Source organism: Ornithodoros turicata, chromosome 3, assembly GCF_037126465.1.
Source record: "Ornithodoros turicata isolate Travis chromosome 3, ASM3712646v1, whole genome shotgun sequence".
Classification (NCBI taxonomy): domain Eukaryota; kingdom Metazoa; phylum Arthropoda; class Arachnida; order Ixodida; family Argasidae; genus Ornithodoros; species Ornithodoros turicata.
In genome coordinates, this window is record NC_088203.1 from 29217019 (window position 1) to 29238263 (window position 21245).

Here is a 21245-nt window from a genome sequence, read left to right on the forward strand (position 1 = left end):
CGATAGCACAGAGTTAATAAGACAACACAGAGGTTTGCTTAACACAGGTGCTATATGTTTAACTGGTTGAACCTTGAAACCATCAGCACCTGTGGATCTCGAATTTTTCAGTGCTAACATAGTTCAGTTCAACCTCAGTAGGAGTTGTTAGAAATAGAAAAAGTGATCCGCTTTGTGATGAATTTCAATATTGTTCAATCGACTTCGCATGTTGCATGCCCTTTTTCTCTTGCAATGCCACAGCAGTATCACATAAGTTTGCTATATTTTAATGCGTTAGCGTTATAGTTCTTGCTCCGCAAAAATGGCTGCGTGGATTGTCTGTAGCCGTGGCTCGGCGCACATGCGCGGTAACGGAAGGAAAGGGCGCGTAGAGAGTGCGATGCGGCCACAAGGCCGCAGCGCCGGGACTCAGCACGGCAGTGTATCTGCGGTAGGTGACAGGCTCACACGAGCCTGCGTGGGCGCGCCATGGGTTATGAAAGCTGTGCGAAGAAGCGGTGGCGAAAGAAGGCTGCGAGACGGCGCCGCCAAGCTGAATCGGAGTAAGCCCGACAGCCTCATTTGACTGCCAACGCTGTCCTGCGTTAGCGTTGCGTAGGGTCGTGTGAAGGGTTGTGTAGCGTTTGTGCAGGGCCGTTGAAGGGTTGTGTAGCCTTGTGATGGGGAGTTGCAAAGTTCGCAAAGGGTTTTCAAGTCTTAGTGCTAACGCATTTCCGTCGGATCCACCAATGAATCGACCATGATTCTTTTTTTTTCCTTCACTTACTTGCAGGGATCGGTTGAAGACACAAACGCCGTCAGTACTTGCAGAAAAACAAATACACCGGACGGAGCGCGAGTAATCCTTGTTAGCCCAGCGGGAACATCGAAGGACGAAAAACGAGACAACAGAGAAGCATCTGCATCCTCCAGAAGAAGCTGCGGCATTGCCGACAGTATGGGGGAACACAGTGGCCCACGGATGCCTCAAGTCGACCTCTGAGGATTACAGCTGTCTCGTGTGTCTGGTATCATAGTGTCTGTGCGTGGACCTTACGGTTCGTGTTCTGGGGCTTGGGGCTCGAGGTTGTGCATAGAAGCACAACAGAAGTTCGCCGCTGTCGGCTTTGGAATTTTAGGACGCTTGATGGCAAGAACAGAAGACGACGATGGTTCACGACGTTATCGTCAGACGTTATGTTGTGAACCCTCAAAATAGCTCTTCCTTCCTTCTTTTTTTTTCTTAATAAATATATCCCCCCCCCCTCAAAATAGTGAGAATATCTGGTGATCCGGTGAAGGAAACTTGGGAGTGGTGAGTAAACTAGGTGTCTTGGACAAGAAGCAAGGAAAGGGAAAAACAGCGTGCCAAAGCAACTGTTGACCGCCACACGTGATGGACATCAAGATCTCCAGGTCACCAGTTTAAGCAAGCATAACCCCTACTGCTTTACCTCCAGTATGACCGGTATGCAGTCGATGGTCCCGGTTAAACGAGCTATGTCGACCAGCTTTGCAGCCGCTGTCGTTTCACTGACGTCTTCTTCGCCTCTGTCGTTTCTTTAGCGCAGGAAATAAAGCTTTTTCATCATCATCTTTCGTTAACCTGGGCCTGGAATTGTGCACTTGTTTTTCTCTTCGTTCAGACACAAGTTAAGCACCTGAGAAATGGGAAATAACTTTCACTATTGACTCCACGCAGCGCCACTAGCACAGACGTTTCGTTTCGGCCATCTTATGGAAGTAGGTCGAGGACTCGATCGTGCATCCCTGTGGCCTTTATTCTTTCTCTATTGAACACAACGCCCTCGTCGATTATGTTTCAAGTAACGGGAGAACGGGAATAAGTATAACCGATGTTCTTTGTCGCATTTCCAATTTCCAGATGGTCTAAGCATCTTCGACGAAAGGAGACTATCCCAATGAAGCAACAACAGTTTCTTTAGCAAGGTATCCCATCATGTTACTTCTTCCGTTCACCTTCTCTCGTATATGCAGAGACATACTGTGAGCGCTAACAAGACTTGTCGACTTACAATACGGCTTCTCAACTGCGTTACAGCTTTAAAAGCGTCTAGTTCGCGATATTGTACCAAACGATCGGTCCAGGGGGGGAACAGCATTTCGTCGCTCGCACATTTCCGAGCACGGACGTTGCTGTGCACGAATATTTCGCTGAAACATACCTGGACATGCAAAACTTCGCAGAGAAAGAAAAATAAAGCTACGAAAGTCACAACGCCAATCAAGTCACAGCACACTCTAAGAAAAAGAGAGCTGCATTGCAACCGCATTTCTACTCCAACCAGTTTTACATTTTCGGTATAACTGCAGAGTAGAATCTGTCGTTCTACCAGCTTGGGTAGGAAATTCTACCATTTTCTCTTAGACCAAACGTGAGAGAGAGAGGAGCAAGGGAAAGGGACGCCGCCGTTTATACCCGCCGGGGGGAAGTCGCGTGTGCATTGGCACAAAACAGTAGAAGTACTGTCCTGCTGCAACTTTGGGTAGGAAATTCTACCTTTTTTTCTTAGAGTGATAGACCTAAAAATAAGGGACTGTCGCATCCGTCCCGGTCGGCTCCGAAACTATACCGCCGTTTGACTCCTTGTTCATCACAGACAACAACGCTGAAATCTTACGCGAATTGCCGGAGTACACACGGCAAACTCAATGCATTGAACGGAATGGCGGTAACTTCACCTCCTAACCAACCGTCCTTTCTGGTTGACCTTTCCCGTGGAAATAAATAGATCCCCCCCCCCACCCCCAACCATGACATCGATCTCTCCCTTGATTTGTTGAACAGAAGACGTTTGCCTTTTTCGCGACAATTATTCGGGGCATATTTTAAGTACACCTCCTGTTTTCAACATACCAGAGGAGACAACGATGTCATTCGAGATGATGGTTGGCTGGGGTATGAGTCTAGGGTTCTTCATTTTCGGGTTAAACCCGATTTTTCACGATAGTCCCCCCCCCCTCCGAACAAGTTTTCAATAATTCGGGTAAAACCCTATATCTACCCGAAATCCTTATGGTCCTTCAACTTGTCGTTTTAGCTAAACTGTTGGAAAAGTGAATCATAATACCAACAAAGAGAGGTATTTGAGACAACCTATTTGTCCTTGTTTTATCATCCCCCTCTGCAGGAGCTAAAGACGAGCTTTTGTGGAGCTTCGGCAAGTGTTTGAATACCGCGATCATTCACTGACCCAGTTGCGAGCGGAAATATAAAGATTCTTGTTTCTCGTCCCAGTGTCACAGCAATTGCTTGTTTCATAAGTCTTTCGTTTCACCCGAAAATTGTCGGATGACATATCAAACAGAGATCGTAGCGCCCGAATTCTACCCCCGACGCCCGATTTTTACCCCTCGAAGTTGAAAAATCATAAAACCCGAAAACGAAGAACCCTATAGGTATGACTTCACCTCCTAACTAACCGTCACCTCGAATGACATTGTTCTCTCCCTTGATTTGTTGAAAACAGCCCAGACAGAACACTATCTCTCACGGACGTCCAAAATAGATCCCAACGTTCATGTCCTGAACTGGATGTCAAGTGGACATCCCTGGGAGCGACACGGATGGATGTCCCTAGCCGTATACATCCGCAGGATGTGTCGTAACGGGCGTTTGAACAATTGTCCGACTAAGGTCCCTGACGGGATGTTAAATGGAGCATTATCGCAGGAGAGAGAGAAACATGGCAAGGTGTGTCGCGGCGTGAGTTCGACTTTTGATGAACCAACTGAATGGCTCACACCAAAAGCAGTAAGAAACACAGATGTTACGTCATAGTGAGTTAATACGCCAAGCAATTCTTCAGTCCACTGTTACAAGTATACGCAATCGCATTAAACTTCAGCACCTCACCATTTAGTTTGACTCGCAGGCAGACTGGACTCTCAAATTTGTGAAAGCTCGCAAGACAAGCAATATATAGTATCTGTTTTCGCTTTGAAAGGTATGCCACTGCCTTTCTAAGTGATCTTCATGGTTCTAAGAGCTTGTATATGTACGTCTTTATTTTTGTTTGTTTTTTAAACTTTCTGCGTTGTCCGTAACAGAAATATCAGAAACAAAACAAAAACGAGCAACAGAGATAGAAAGATGTAATGGCCGAGCCTGAAACGAAATGGGGAAAACAAACGCCTATACATGCCTAGTAAGAATCTGTCCACTTACACAGCAACTCAATAAAAGAGTATCAATAATAATGAGAAAATGCAAGGCCCTGAGAACGTACGCAAACGTCCGTGCAACGTCCGGGCATCTCCGTATAACTTCCTGGGAGGACAAACGACGGATGTTTGTGGGAAGTCCAAACCGTGGCCACTCGGAGATGTGTGGGACGTCCGTCGGAAAAATATCTGTCTCCCAGGGAGATCCGTATTTCCGGGGAAGGGTATCCCCAGGAACACCACGGGAAGTTTTGTTCCGTTTTGGAGGAGGCTTATGCCTTTTTGGTGACAATTATGCAGGACGTTGTTTTTAAAAAATCAGGGGAGAGAACGATGTCATTCGAGATGGTGGTTGGTTAGGACGTGAAGTCATACCCCAGCCAGTCATCATATCGAATGACATCGTTCTCTCCCCTGGTATGTTGAAAACAGGAAGCGTAATTAAAATTTTGTCCTGAATAATTGTCACGAAAAAGGCGCGTACGCCTCTTGTTTTCAACAAATTAGGGGAGGGAACGATGTCATTCGAGATGATGGTTCGTTAAGAGGTGAAGTTACCGCCATTGCACAAAAAGGGGCCGTATAAACAGGCCGCCAAACATTTTACATACACTGATACCCCTTGAAAGAACGCAGGTCACAATACCCAAATATATATTTCGTTCCGCTCGTGCCAACTCAGTAACCCATATAACTGCTTTCAAGGATGAGTAGCCAGCGCGCCTCTCTCCACTTCGCATACGTCACATGGCTACGTAGACTTTAGCCGTCCATCGTCGGGGGGCCGAGCTCCGAACATGGCGTTTCAAATTATCAGCCAATAAGAGGCGTGAGCGGGTGGAGCCTCAGGTATAGGCAGGTCCCATTAATGGCCAGACTCCCTTTGGCATACACACTCTTAAAAACGAACTTCACCGCATAGCACGCTCCTAGCCAACCATTATCTCGAATGATATCGTTATCTGCCCTGATTTGTTGAAAACACGGGGCGTACGCCTTTTCTGTGACAATTATGAACAGCATAAGAGTCACAGAAATGGCGTACGCCCCCCGTTTTCAACAAATCAGGGCAGATAACGATATCATTCGAGATAATGGTTGGCTAGGAGCGTGCTATGAGGTGAAGTTCATTTTTAAGAGTGCACGGCACTGGTCTGGGACCAATGCAGGTGCCAGTTGGCGGCAGCAAAGGGTACTATTGCTGATGCTATTCCGGCCTGCGTACTCAGTGCAACCAAGTACTTCTCATGCAAATGAAGTGGCCCTTCTCCTGACCTCAAGTTTCTTAACTTGGTCGCCGCAAGCCGCGGGGCATAACGCCGGTTAAGAAATCTGGCACTCGCACCGATCTCGTTCAGCATAGGCGTATATCAGCCATCGCCAGCTGTAACGGGCCGTAACAGGCTGTAATGGGCAACACTGCACAATGACAGGAAAAGAGAAGGAAGCCCTACTCTTTCCAACCCCAGCAGCGCGACTTGGATTGTCGTTGGATGATACAGCTGAAGCTATGGCCGACTCCCTCACCACTACAGCCGCACCCGACCCGGTACCAGACCCAGTGAATCCTACTACTGCATGCGCCGATGACCCACACATCCTAGCCCTTCACTACTGCGGAACTCAGGCGGGCACTGCAATCGCGCCGTCGACGTAGCGCACCCGGAATAGACGGGATCTCTTACCAGGCTCTGAAAAACATGGGTGAAGAAGCTACACTCTTAAAAATGAACTTCACCGCATAGCACGCTCCTAGCCAACCATCATCTCGAATGACATCGTTATCTGCCCTGATTTGTTGAAAAGGGGGGCGTACGCCTTTTTTGTGACACTTATGCTGTTCATAATTGTCACAAAAAAGGCGTACGCCCCCCGTTTTCAACAAATCAGGGCAGATAACGATATCATTCGAGACGATGGTTGGCTAGGAGCGTGCTATGCGGTGAAGTTCATTTTTAAGAGTGTAGGACCCGGCTACCACAGGGCAGTGCGTTGAGTCTCATGCTGTTCAACGTCGTACTGGCTGCTCTGCTGAGGTCCCTCCCAGAGGCCCGTCCACGGATGTTTCTATCAATGTATGCTGATGATATAGCCCTCTGGTGCATTGGCTGTAAAATGGGACAAATGAAACCTCAAATGGACGCTGCTCCAGAGGCGACACCGGACTACCTCCAAACCGCTGGCCTGTCCATCTCGACCGAGAAATCCAAAGCCATCAACAGAAGACGCCGCAGGAAAATCGAGATCAAACTTTGCGACCACGCCATCTCTCATGTCAAGACCCATCGCTTCTTGGCCGTCAACACTGACGAGAAGCTCAGTTGGATCCGCAGGTCACGGCTCTCAGGTCGACCATCGGAGCCTTCCAAAATGTTCTGAAACAACTCCGTCGTACCGACTGGGGATGCTCCTCCAAGGCGTTGTGCACGCTACACAATACTCTTCTCCTTTCCCGCATAGTGTACGCTCTTCCATACGCCCTGCCGCCACCAACAAGGCTAGTTCAGCTCGAGGCAGATCACCGTATGGGCCAAAGAAACGCTCTGATTATGCCGCAGCAATCATCCAGCGAACTTGTTTACGGTGAAGCGGGATCAATGCCCGTTCGTCTTTTTGCTACTGAACGTTTGTTGCGATAATATGACAGATTACACAGGTCACACGATGGGAAGAAGATATCCGCAGAACGCCCCCACCGCGGATCTCGCTTCAGGAAACTGAGGAGCTATACACCTGCAAGATGCTTGTTGGCCCCAGGTCGAGCTCCAGAGCGGAAGAGCCACCGTTTCTTCGACAGGGACCGCAGTGCTCTTACTCTCTTCGGGGGGAGGGGGGAATATGTTTATTAAGAAAGGAAAGGTTAGCCAGGCAAAGAGCCGACTTGCTATTCCGAAAAAAAGGAAAAAAGGGGAAGGGGAAAATGAAAAGGGGGTCTCAGAAAGAAGTCACATGTACCAAGCATTGGTCTAGAAGCATCGGTCTAGGAGCATTTACAAGAATCCATCCAGGAAAAGGACGAGGGTGCACTGGAAATCTACACCGACGGGTCCACCAATCCCGTTATTGGAAGTAGTACGGCAGCGTTCTGGTGTCCTGCACTTGGGCACTCGTGGGGCGGTCGCATCGACACTCAAGTGTCTACCTTAGCCGAGCTCGTAGCCATCACGCAGGCCTTGGAATTTTTACTGAACGTCGCAGAGGAGAGTGCTATTGTGCTTACAGACGCCAAGTTCTCTCTTCAGCGGATATGTAAACCCACATTGACGGCCCCATAGCACATACCACATTGGAAATATGGAAAGACCTCAAGAACAACAGTATTCCCGTGTTTTTTCAGTGGGTTCCTTCCTATGCAGGAATATCCGGCAATGAAACAGCTGACGGGATCGCCAACAGCTACACAAGCTTCCGCCTGAGGTCCCTGCACCTCTGGACCCACGACATAATAGGAATCAGTTCTCTGCGTACCTCCGAGAAATCTGTCTTACTGCTTATCCGGAAGCGCGGCAATTCTCCCAACCATACCCCGTGAAGGACCTCAACCGGAAGCGATCTACCCTTCTCCACAGGCTCCAATGCAAGTACGTTATGGCACCCGCCTTTTGTTACTAACCAGGCTTCGCATCATCGCCACGCTTTGAGACCTGTTTCTTTTTTTAGGTGACCTGGCGTACATCATCATGGAGTGTGCAGAGTCTCAAGCAGCCAGAGACACCTTGGTCTCGAGTTTCAGTGTCTTATCACTTCCCTGTGGCTCTCTAGACGAGATTTTGTACCCGCAGGGTCTGTGTGTACCCGCTGTGTGTGTACCCGCAGGGTCCCACACACATCTTAGAAAAGCGCGAGATGCGCTCCTAGCTTTCGTTTCGTCGTGGGACTATCGTGAACGCTTTCCTTCATTCTACCCTTCTTACTAATTTCTTTATCTCTATCTTTCTAATTTTTCATTTCTTTTAATTCCTGACCCTCTATACTTTCTGTTTTACTCCCTCCTCCCTTTTCACAAAGGCGCCGCCTTGTCTGAGCAGGCAGGCCTCACTCCTCTTCCTTAGAACATACTACCACGGCCGCCATGACACGGCCGCCATGATATCTCCAACATATTCGTCTGGCGTAAAGGTGAACAATTAGGCTGCTATCATATGACGCGATTCGAGCCCGTGTACTCCCAGTCACGACATGACATGGCCAGCACGCTAGCCACTGTGCCACGCGAGCTGGTGACGTGGGGCTACGCGGCTCAAACCAAAGTAGGGCAGCGTGGGAACCATTCGAAGATGACGAAGATAACCCATCGCTCACCTACCTAAGATTCCGCACCTGTAGCGTTGGATAGTCATTCGCCCTCGCGGTGTGCTGCGTGCTACTGCACGGAAAACGTGGTGCGCGTGTGATCCCTAAATTCAACGCATTTCTTTTGCAGTTTGAGGTTCTAACTGTTCAGATTTTGAATAGAAGAAGACTGAAATTCATCTAGTTCATTTCCGCAAGTGTAATAATAATATCATACGTGGAACCCTTCACCGCAATTAGTGAGGAAAGTGCTACGTCAAGATGGAGGGGGGGGGGACATAAAGTTAGAGCGCAGGGCGGAGCTAAAAATCGAAAGAGTGCAGTGAATATTTCATCCGTATGCATGCGGCTTTTTGTTTTAAGCGCTCGTAATTGCAAGAAGCTTTCACTGCTTAAGTTGTAATAATATAACGCAGAGAAATGTGCACCTTGTATACCCCTTAAGTTTGCCGTGTGATTAGAGTACTCAGCCACTACCCCGAATGATATCGTTCGGCCCCGTGATTCGTTAAAAACAGGAAACGTGCGCTACTTTTTTGTGACGCTTGTGCAGTTATGTAAATATTGGTATGGCGGGCTAGAAGGACTGGTATGCCGCGCGCCTAACCTAATGCATCGAGAGCGTGTGGTCACGGTCGTGGACAAGATGGCGGCGAATTGCTTGAGCTATGGTGAGCTAGAAAGACCGCTGTGTTTAACGGCCTATTCAATGTATGGGGAGCGCGTGGTCACGGCCGTGGCACCCGACTACACTGTTAAAAAATGTATTATTACGAGCGGTGCATAACGTCCCTTTCCACTGGAACCGTGTGAAAAGCAGTTTTTTGACGGTGTAATCATTTGTACCTTTATTCACGTTCGTCCGCATGCTTCAGAAACGGGTAGAACGTCCGTATTCGCCCAGCACTCTTTGCGTTACATTGAGGGGTATTATCTTCGAAACCCTCGCACTAGAGGACACCGCTGCTATGCCGTTGATCGTTGACCTGTTTTCATTTTGAAATTTCCAACGGCGGTGACAGCGGCAGACGCGTTTTTTTCTGCCAGGCCCTGGTACTTGGGCCCTTGAGCTTCTTCAGTGCTTGCGCCACCGAAGGTAAGTAACTAACCCTGTACATTGTTACTTAAATAGCACAGTGCTCACGAGATATGCCGCAAAACCATGCCGACTAAAATCAACATAAGCACAGACTTCTTTTTCCCCAGGCTGTGGTTCGTCCTCTGGAACGTGGGAGATCAGCGGCCGTGCCAGCAGCTGAGGAGCAAAACGGGTGATGAGTCGCAAGGCTGAAGTGAAGTCCTGGGGTACACGAATGGCAGGTTGCTGGCGGGCAGCCGCAACTCGAAGTGCGTCTCGCGTCTCGCTGGGCGTGTGCCTGACGTGCGCGTTCCGTGTGCAGAGCGTGTGCACGGCGGGTTCTGGAATGGACCACCAGACCACCAAAGTTCCCGCAGGTCTGGCACAGTCGTGACTGCTCTTTCATGGTCATGGTTGGTGGCGGCCATAGACGAATCCTGGTTGGCAGGTAGGGGAGGGGTCCGCTAAGCATGGCAGCGGCGGTCACCACCACGTTGGCCACGCGCAGGTGGCCAATGGCTCCGAGCGAAACGGTCCCCAGGCATCTGCGGAAAAGTAAAAAGAAACATCAGCTTGGAGGTTTACGACGGCGAAGGTTATAAAGAGGAGACCCTGTTAAAGGAGCATGGAAATCACTTGGAACATATATTTTTCACCGCTTAATATGAACATACTACCTTCATAAGCTGTCACGCAAAATATTTCCTTCGAAAAGCGCGAATTTCCCGATAAAATTAGTTTGCAAGAATGCGCTCCGCGGCGACAGTCAGCCGTGTCTGGCGTGTGGTGACGTCAGGCGGCCGGGCACTTCATTGGCTGCCGGAAGCGTCCGCTCCCCGCCAGAATCGTCTGCTAGCTCCGGAATCGTGGCGACTTACCGACTGAGACGCTGTTGCTATTTATTTGCGTTTGACATTCACGTGCGTTCTTACGTGATTTGTCTCGTACATTTTGCATAAAACAAGGCTGCGGGCAGTGTACAAGGTGTGGCTAGGCCTCTCTCTTGCCGTGACGTCCCGGGTTGAGGTGGATCGTACGCGGTTGTGGTTTCTTTTCCGATTGTGCTGAGGTGTCGTCAATTAGTGAATAGTATTGTGCCTGTGTGTGCAGCATATATATCCCAGGCAGCACAGCGCGACGACTCAACGTCGGTGCGCCGGCGGCGACCGACCCGACCTGGTCGGCTCCCGACCATGGTCCGGCATACGATTTGCAACACGGGGATGTTAAAGGAGCATGGAAATCATTTGGAACATATATTTTTTCGCCGCTTGATATGAACATACTACCTTCATAAACTGTCACGCAAAATATTTCCTTCGAAAAGCGCGAATTTCTTGAGAAAATTAGTTTGCAAGAATGCGCTCCGCGGCGACAATCTCCCCCAAGCCGAGTCTGGCGTGTGGTGACGTCAGGTGGCAGACCACTTCATTGGCTGCCGGAAGCGTCCGCTCCCCGCCAGAATCGTCTGCTAGCTCCGGAATCGTGGCGACTTACCGACTGAGACGCTGTTGCTATTTATTTGCGTTTGACATTCACTTGCGTTCTTACACGATTTGCCTCGTACGTTTTGCATAAAACAAGACCGCGGGCAGTGTAAAAGGTGTGGCTACACTCTTAAAAATGAACTTCACCGCAGAGCACGCTCCTAGCCAACCATCATCTCAAATGATATCGCTATCTGCCCCGATTTGTTGAAAACGGGAGGCGTACGCCTTTTTTTTGTGACAATTATGAACAGCATAAGTGTCACAAAAAAGGCGTACCCTCCCGCTTTCAATAACTCGGGGCAGATAACGAACCATGGACCTCCTGAATTTTCATGATTTTTTATATATATATATTTAGACGCTCATCGCAGATGATGATCAACATTGGTAAAATTAATCATTCGAATACTTTCCGTGCAAAAAATCGAAAAATCCATCCCTGAATTCGATTGTTGCAATTTTGCCGTGTTTGCACGTGTATACATCCTGAGTTTTAAAAGATATCGTAGTGCATTTTTTTTGTGCTTTAGTATACCTACCTGCCAGCACTCCGAGCGCAAATTTAGGCGCACAGGTGCAACACTGTATCGTATAAACAGCAGCGAACATGCTCTGTCGCGCAGTTTTGTTCAAACTCCGACGCTTCTTTCTCTGGCTGTAGATATCTCCGACACGCTAATCCGCAGTCTACGCCTTTGGAGAAGAAGTTTTTACGTTAGATGAAAGGCCTAACATCGGGCCATGTCCTGGCAAAATATATACGAAATCAAGTGGGACCTTTTTGAGAAATACACGCGCAAAAAACATGTTTATTTCGAAATATGCCTAAACATTTGCCTATTTCAGCACATGCCGCTAGGAAGTATATGCAGGATAGATATATCAGATAAAAGAGCATTAAAAGCCGAGTGAGCTGATACCAAGTATTGCGATCAGGGACATCTATAGCCAGAGATATCAGGCGTCGAAATTAGGACAAAAGTGCGCGAGAGGGCACAGCGTTGCACCTGCGCGCTAAAATTTGCTCTCTGACAGCTGGCCTGTAGGCATAATAAAGCAGCATCAAAAAATTTCACAACAATATCTCTTAACACTCGGGAGGTATACGCGTACAAACACGCCAAAACTGAAACATCCGAATTCAGGGCCGGATTTTCTCGATTTTTTTGCACGAAAGCTATTCGGAAAAAATGTTGATCATAATGTACGATGAGCTTATAAATATAAAAAATACTGAAGACCCAGGAGGTCGATGGGACCTCCCTGCCTGAACTGACGTGAAACCGGCCCGTAACTAAACTTCAAACGCAGTTACACGTAATAAAGCGTAATGAAAATTGACGTGAAGTTCCTAAGCTTTAGATATGTAACAGGTTACCTTCAAGTTATTTTCTACTCAATATATATACTTTTCAGCTCTTGACCAGTCTATATGGTTAATTCAGACCTTGCTGTCACAATGGGCGATTCAAGACATTTCAAAAGAGTCTTGATATGATAAAAAATATCAATGATATCAATAAATAAATAAATGATATCATAAAAATGATATCAATATCTGCTACGACAAATGAAGCCTATATTTATAGGCTTCTTTAGGGAGGGATTTGATGATTTTGATCTCGTAATAAGGCACGTGAAAAAGGAGCACAAAGCAAGTTTATGCTTTACGAGTTGTCAGTAGTAATAGATGGGTGAGAAACTACGGCATAGCTAAACTACGGCACCCCTGCCTCTGAGCCCTGCGCGTATTTTTCCCCGCGCGGCGTGCGTGCGGAGGGTTGTCCGCGTGCTTATCGGCGGGGGGAGGGCTGCATGCGCGCTTACCCTGTCACATTTTTTAACCTGGGCCGACTTCTTTCGACATTTTTGAGCCTTGGCCGACTTCGTTCGCGTAATTTTTCCCCCGCCCGGAGGCTCTTACCGGTGGGCGGAGCGTGGCCGGAGGGATGCATGCGCGCTTACCAGCTCACATTTTTCATCCTGGGCCGACTTCTTTAGTCATTTTTCTATCTGTGCCGAATTCAATCGCAATTTTTTTCCAGCTACAACAGGTGTGCAGTAGACTGTTTACATGCAAAGGATAGCCATACACAAAAGTACAAGTGAAAATATATTTATTAAAGTCATTAGTACCAGGAATTATGTTATGACTCTATGTGAAGGAGAAAAACCCAGCCAAAAACCTGAAGCAGAAGAAACACAATACAATACATGTAACAAAGATTATACTTATTACAGGTATGATGCAATAGCATTGAAGCGGTATCACACATCATACACAATATGTTTTATTAGTGGTAATCACACATTTTCAATTAAGCAGAAGGGATAGCACATTTAATCGCAGAAGATATTTTTAATCAATATGATTACAATCAAAATTACAAGTTTTATTATAAAAAGCCTCACATTCTTCAACCTGGGCATACTTCTTTCGTCATTTTTCCGCCTGGGGCGATTTCATTCGTATTTTTACCCGATACAACAGGTGCGCAGTAGGCGGTTTACATGCAAGTATAGACATGGAAAGAGGAGTCATACACAAAAAGTACAAGTGAAAATATATTTATTAAGGCCAATAGTGCTGGGAATTGTAATGCCAATTGTGATGCCAATCAGGTGAAGGAGAAAAACCGAGCCGAAAACTTTCACGACCTGAAACAGAAGAAACAAAATTCAAGACAGTACATGTAAGGAATATACATATTTTATTCACTATACCTAGCCATCTGATTCTGAAAGAAAACATAAAATCAACATTCATCACATTGTTTACTAGTTTAATATTCCAACATGACACAAATTTAGTTAATCAGTTTCTTATGAAGTGAATAGCGCAGATATAAGCAAATAATTAGAATCAACACGATCAACACATAGCATTAATACAGAACCAATCCTCCAACATGTATGGTAATAATAGCTACACAACACCATATCAAAACGAGAAACAGTCACCACATTTAATCAAAGAAGATATTCTTAATCAATATGATTACAATCAAAATTACAAGTTTTATTATAAAAATTCTGAGATGTGAGAACCTGATAGATGTAAGTAATTTCGAGCACAATAGCTAAGTTTAATATGCCAACATGACACAATTAATCAGTTTCTTATGAAGTGAATAGCGCAGACATAAGGAAATAATTCGAATCAACACATATAGCATTAATATAGAACCTAACCGACATATCATCCAACATGTAGGGAAATAATAGCTACACAGTACCATATCAAAACAAGTAACCGCCACCACATTTAATCAAAGAACATATTCTTAATCAATATGATTAGAGACAAAATTACAAGTTGTATTATAAAAAGTCTAATATTCCTATACGTGAGAACCATCAGTGCTATAGCGGGAAGTTCTGATACATGTATGTAATTAACTGTGAACAGCGGAGACCCTGGAAGACCATGGGACACGAACACAACAGGAAATAAAATCTATACCACTCCAAAGAAGTTATTCTTAATCAAAACAACAGAGGAGAATAATCTATCACTTTAACTATCATAAAATCATCATCCTGACATAATTAATCCAACACTATACAATTTTCATTCTAAGAGACACTACAAACATTACTTTGCATTATGAATCCAGTACAGAAAATGGATATGTTAAACTTCACCACATAGCACGCTTCTAGCCAACAACCAGCTCTGATGATATCTGCTATGATTTATTGAAGATGGGTTCCGATAGATGTATGGAAGACCACGGAACGCGAACGACGCGAACACAAGAAGAAATAAAATCTATACCATTAGAAAGAAGATATTCTTAATCAATATGATTACAACAAGATGTATTATAAAAAAGTCTAATATTCCTATACCTGAGAACCATCATTGCAATAGTGTGAATATCTGTCATAACAGTTCGCGCGCAATAGGGAACCTAAGTTTCATATTCCAACATTACATAACTTTTAATTAATGAATTTCTTATTAAGTGAACAGCATAGACGTAAGGAAATACCATCCAACACATCACATCCAACACACTGAGAAATAATAGCTAATCAATCTATCAAAAGGAGAAATATTACAATATAGCACAGACTTGACGCTGAAGAACAGAGGAACACTCTAAGCGGCGACATGTAAACAACAACAGAGGAAAATAATCTATCATCGAGCCATCATAAAATCGAACAACTTTCATTCTAACAAACGCTACGAACCCTGATGGAGGTATCCAAGACAGAAAATATGCACTGTTTTCATCTCTTTTTGTTCAAATCCGGGATACTTTATGTCTCTATCTATATGACCAAGCTCCCATGCTTTATCACTCAAAGGGTTGGGGGCTATACCTATTCCTTCGTCCAGCAAACAGGACATTCTAGAGGTCAGATAAAATAGTTCAAAGGCGATATATTTTATTGTGCAGCGCAAATAGATGTCGATATCACTCGCGGGGATCACTATCTTTTCGCATCCTTTCCTTGAAACGGAAATCTTCTGTCAAAGTGGTTGTCAAGTCGACTAAGTTTGTAGAGATGCGATATTGTTATTGAACATGTAGAGAAAGTCCAAATTATTAAATGGTAGCAACAATACTCAATCAAAAACGAGAAACAAATTCAATTATATCAATTTTTGTAATATCTTGCAGTAGAAAGTTCTAATGAACAAGCGTAAAGAGCACGACAGTGGCCCCGGTGCTGGCAGCAGACCACTAGCCTGCGCCTGCACCAGACTTGTACGTATTGAGAGTATTGTATTTAAGATCCTGTATTTTAAATACTGTTTGTGGTATCTTGGTATCTTACTCAATACTTTTTCGGGGAAGTATTTGTACTCTATTTCAAATACATTTTGTGGTACCTTCTTGGTACTTTTTGGATCGCCTCTCAGTTTTCCATTTTCTCCCTCTTTTCTTTTCATTAGCATGCTCGCGCACTGCGGGAATTTCCATTCCGACCCCGTACGTTGACCTGAATGTTTTCTTTTTTTCTGGAAGATAAGAATTCAAGAGCAAGGGTTTTATAATGAGTGCCCTGTAGCTGACTGTATTACGTACAAGGCCCTCCAAAATCTACCCCTCCATGGCCGACACGCACTCCTTAAGCTCTACAATAATTGTTGGCGGGATGGTGTTTTCCCAGCAGAATGGAAGAATGCAATGATAGTGCCGCTCCTGAAGCCAGGCAAGTCTCCACACGCCATTGATGCCTTCTGCCCAATTGCCCTCACCAGCTGTGTCGGGAAGGTTATGGAACGGATGGTATCCGCACGATTGAACTGGTATTTTGAGAGCACCCGATTCTTTCCTGAAGCTATGGCTGGTTTCCGGCAAGCGCGGTCCGCGATTGACAATGTCATCGATCTCGTCTCCTCCATCCAGCAAGCAAAGTCTGATGGGCTCCTAACGGCCGCTGTCTTCCTGGATGTAGCGAAAGCATACGACAGTGTTCTCCATAATGTTGTAGTCGCGTCGCTTCAAGAAGCTGGTGTGGGTGGCTGTACCCTTACCTGGTTGCAAAGGGGAGCGTCCTCAGCCCGCTCCTGTTTAATGTCATCCTGGCACATCTCCCTTCTCTTCTGCCCAAGCATACCAATATCACGATCTATGCCGATGACATTTGCATATGGACCTCTGCAGCGCGCCGTGATGCCATTCAGCGTCGTCTGCAACGTGCCTTAGACCTTCTTGTGGCGCATCTTGCTGACCGGGGGTTGTCGGTCTCGCCGGCTAAGACAGTAGCTATGGCATTCACGCGGCGCTCCTTCACCAATACCCCCTACTGCTAGCTGGCTCTAGACTGAACTACGTCTCGCATTATCGGTATCTAGGCATCATCATTGATAGGGGACTGACATGGTCGCGGCAGATCAACTCCCTTTCTGCTAGCGCCCGCATCTACTGTAATGTGCTCCGGCACCTCTGTGGATCCACATGGGGCCCGTCCTGTGCTGACCTCCATCGTGTGCACTGCTCCCTGTTGCTTGGCGTTATGCGCTATAGCCTGCCTGTCCTTTATGGGCTCTCCAACACTCACGAGCGGGAGCTGCTCAATATTCAAGCCAGAAGTCTCCGTCTCTGTTTGGGAGTGCCAAAGACAACCGAAACCTTCTCCGTTTTGGCGGAGGCACGCGAGCCATCGGTGCTTATTATTCGCGATAGTGTCGCCTTACACGCGTACACACGTTATCTTGTCCGCCATCCAGCCCATTACCTCTGTGACATTGCGCAACGTTATCCCGCATCTGCATTCGGTCAAGCTATTTGCCGTTTACGAAGCAACATCCCCTCAACTTCCGCCCGGACCTCCTTTGCGCCACCCATGTGGACACTTCACTACCCCACTGTACAAACGTCAATTCCGGGTCTTAGGAAAAAGAAGGTTGTGCCAACAGTTGTGGCCTGCCAACTGACCTTGTTCCACATCTACAGTCACCACCGGCATCGAACCCAAATATACACCGATGCTTCAGTCTCTCTAGTTGGGTCGTCTACTGCCTTCTGCATCCCAGAGGATGGAGCTGAGCACGGCTTCAAGCTCCCTCTTATGTCATCTGCTGAGGCCGAGGCATTCGCACTACTGGCCGCTTTGAGACATGTCTCCTCGTGCGCGCCCAGGGCCTGGTTGGTCCTCACCGACAGTAAAGTTGCTCTGGAGGCGCTGGCCTCTTACTCTGCCGCAGTCATCAGTGACACCTACACCACGATCATCGCCCTGCACTCTGAACTTGTATCACTGGGACACGAAGTGGTGTTCCAATGGATTCCGAGCCATGTCGGAATTTCAGGCATTCTGGATTCCTTTGAAGACCGCATCGACTGCACTCTGCTGCTGCCCAAGTAAGGGCAGCCTCAAACAGGGAAGCTTCACTCACATTGAGAGTTTCTCTGGAAAGGATAGCCTCCAAAGTGGGTCGATCCACATCTGAAAATCCCTCAGATGTAAGTGCCTGCTGGGCCTGTGCATCAATTATCTCCCAGCAGCGCTGAGCAAGCTCAGGTTCTTCAAAGAGACGACTCGTGCTGACGCTCTTGCTCGGCAAGCCCACGACGCTGAGCAACCAACTGTCTTTCCCCTTGCGCACTCTATGTGCCAGCTGAAAATCCGCCGCTTCACTGCCAACCGCACACAGCTCTTTCAGCAAGAAGCTATACGAACCAATGCCTTTCTTAAATCCACTGACCCTTTAATGACATATGCTGTGCCTGGCCGCATCCCGCGCATCGAGGAATCGCTGCTTCATCGGCTGCGGCTGAATGTGGCTCGAACTCCTCTCCTCCTATTTAAGATGAATCAGCACCCATCACCTCTTTGCCCAACGTGCAACGTAGAAGCCGATGTGCCACACATTCTCATTGCCTGCCAGCGGTACGAAGACCACCGATCGAGTCTCCGGCGCCGCCTTGCTCATCTAGGCTACCGAGAGCTTTCCCTCGCGGTGCTACTTGGCCCTACCCAGCACGCTGAAGTCACGTCTGCGCTGACACGATTCCTTCGGGAATCTAAACTCCTGGGCATTCTCTGATGCGCAACGATTAGTGAAGGAGCTGTTTCTTCTGTATTTTTTGATAATTTTCTGTATCCCAGCTGTTTTCTTCTGTTTGCTTGAAAGCATTAGGGAATAGCAAGCCCACACCGTGGCTAACCTTTCCCTTTCCTTTTTCTTACTTTGCATTAAACATATCCCCCCCCCCCCTGTAGCTGCAGCAGAGTTCGGACCTAAATATCCCCTCTGACTCTGTTCTAGCCTTCTAGGACACCACTGCTTGACAATTAAGCTTCTACTTTTTCAATTTGTAAAGTATATAATGTAATGTTTGTATGTAGTACTTTTTTGGCGTCTAAGACGCTAGAAGTATAAATAAATAAATAAAATAATAAATAGTAGGTTGTGTGTATGACAGATCGGTTAATGACCACCGCAAGCCTTGTTGGGGCTTTTGTATTTATGGGCATAAAAAAGTCATTCTGCGTTGTCAGTTCGCAGAATGAAGCCAACGAAAAAGGCGCGTTCACTCCCATAGCCAAACCTTCGGACAATTTTCGAATATGTTTCGGAGACCGATAATAATATTTCAGTCAAATGCAAGCTTTGCCTACAACAAGAACATGCTTTCGACCAGGAAGACATCAAACTCACGTGTTTCAAACTCAAACGTGTCTTATACTCACGTTCACGTACTTTTCTACGACGCCTACCGAAGTATCTTAAAGGGACTATGAAATTTCCCGAACCCCCATACTTTTTTTCGATGGAAACTGTTCTTCCGAAATCAGCCACTGCCGAAATCTGCCGATCGCGCGAAAGCTGCTGTCATGGAGATTTCCACTCCCGAGGAGGGGGGAGGAGGAGGAGTGTCGTTGGGAGGAACCCAAGAGGTCTGCCTGCCTGATTAGGCGGCATGTTTCTCGGGAAGGGAAAGGTGGTGGAGAGGAGTAGAGGAAGGGGTGAAGTGGAAGAAGGAAGGGGGGAGGATAGCTGCGTCCATGGGCCGACTTCAGGGGAACTGTGCCGGCATACGCCTGTTACACATCTGAGGGAAACCCAGGAAAAACCCCAGGATTCGAACCGCGGACCTCCCAGTCTCCAAGCGCACGCGTTACCGCTGCGCCACCGGAGCTGGTATTCCACTCCCGATGAACGCATACGCGGGATCCTACGGCGCATGCTCCTGGCGGGATTCCTCGGCTCGGCAACACGTCACGATGACGTGTTGCTGAGCCGGCCGTGGTCGCGTCAAGTTACCCGTTGTGGCTCCGCTCGGCAGCTCGTCACTGCGCGGCGCCAGCTGTCCTCCCTTCGCCGCTCCGTTTAAATTCGCTCCCGAGAAATCCGCTCGCGCGACGAAAGTAAAATTTCGGTTCTAGACTCAGAAAAATGTCTTCTTTCGAACGAAACGAAGAAAAAAATCGTTTCATAGTCCCTTTAAGTGTATCTTAAAGGGACTATGAAATTTCCCAAACCCCCATACTTTTTTTCGATGGAAACTGTTCTTCCCGCAGAGAAACTAATATGCCACAAATTTTTCCGGACGAAATCGCTACACTCTGCGAGGAGCGCGCGCTGGAAATGTCTCTTCCGCGTTCCTCCTCTCCCGCGCGTACTTCCCTGCCGATGGTGTAACTGTACGGACCGCACTTCGGTTCCCCGTTACGTCACCGGTGTTGCACAATGGCAAGTAATGCCGCGAGCTCGCGCTGTGGCTGCCGCCAATGCCGAAATCTGCCGATCACGCGAGAGCTGCTGGAGATTTCCACTCTCGATGAACGCATACGCGAGATCCTACGGCGCATGCTCCTGGCGGGATTCCTCGGCTCGGCAACACGTCCCGATGACGTGTTGCTGAGCCGGCCGTGGTCGCGTCAAGTTGCCCGTTGTGTCTTCGCTCGGCAGCTCGCCACGGCGCGGCGCTAGCTGTCCTCCCTTCGCCGCTCCGTTTAAATTCGCTCCCGAGAAATCCGCTCGCGCGACGAAAGTAAAATTTCGGTTCTAGACTCACAAAAATGTCTTCTTTCGAACGAAACGGAGAAAAAAATCGTTTCATAGTCCCTTTAAATACTTCGGAAGTATTTGCTACTTTAACTTAATTACTTTCATTTTGAAGTATTTATGCTCTATCTTAATTACAATTTTTTGCCAGTACTTACTATCTTATTTTCAATACTTTTTGAGGTATCTTGTACATGTCTGGCTTGCACTCGCTCGTTCGCTTTGGAAGCGCTAGTGTTGACCATACACTTGCACTGTCTCAGTCGGCGGCGCACGCTCTTGGCACCACATCGGTACTCCCCTGAACTAGTGTCAGAGGTGCAGGCCAAATCGAAGATACGTCATGGGCCACATGCGCTTGGTGCAATTTCGAACTTTGTTGCCCCCTCCGGATGTTCTCAAAATAAGCGTTCTTCCACTTCTTTATTTTCCTTCTTTTTTTTTTGGGGGGGGGGATGATTATCTTGATGGTGGCGTGAAGAGACCGTAACAGGCAAAATATGGAATTGAGCTTTGGAATGTACTAATGATGATGCCAAAAACAAACTGAAGTAAATGATACGATGAAAACGGAGTCACAATTGCGAGTGCCGTTGACCAAATTCGTTTTCCTAGCTTACAGGGTATAGCTAGGGTTCCGCGCTGCCGGTTTTAATCGAAAAACACCGAAAAACATACGCCGAGTAAATTTTCCCTCATTCGGTTTTAATCGCAAAACACCGAATACAGAGGGACATCCCAG

At 47.1% G+C, this 21245-nt stretch overlaps 1 protein-coding gene across 1 annotated transcript in view; it reads left to right on the forward strand.

The window, feature by feature from the left end:
* LOC135390142 (ADP-ribosylation factor-like protein 13B) overlaps window positions 1-1594 on the forward strand; it is a 288978-nt gene extending 287384 nt beyond the window's left edge. Inside the window, exon 7 of the mRNA XM_064620132.1 lies at window positions 776-1594. Within this exon, the coding sequence (XP_064476202.1) occupies window positions 776-985 (210 nt within the window). The 3' untranslated portion in view covers window positions 986-1594. The remainder of the gene's footprint in view (window positions 1-775) is intronic.
* Window positions 1595-21245: the final 19651 nt, after the last annotated feature.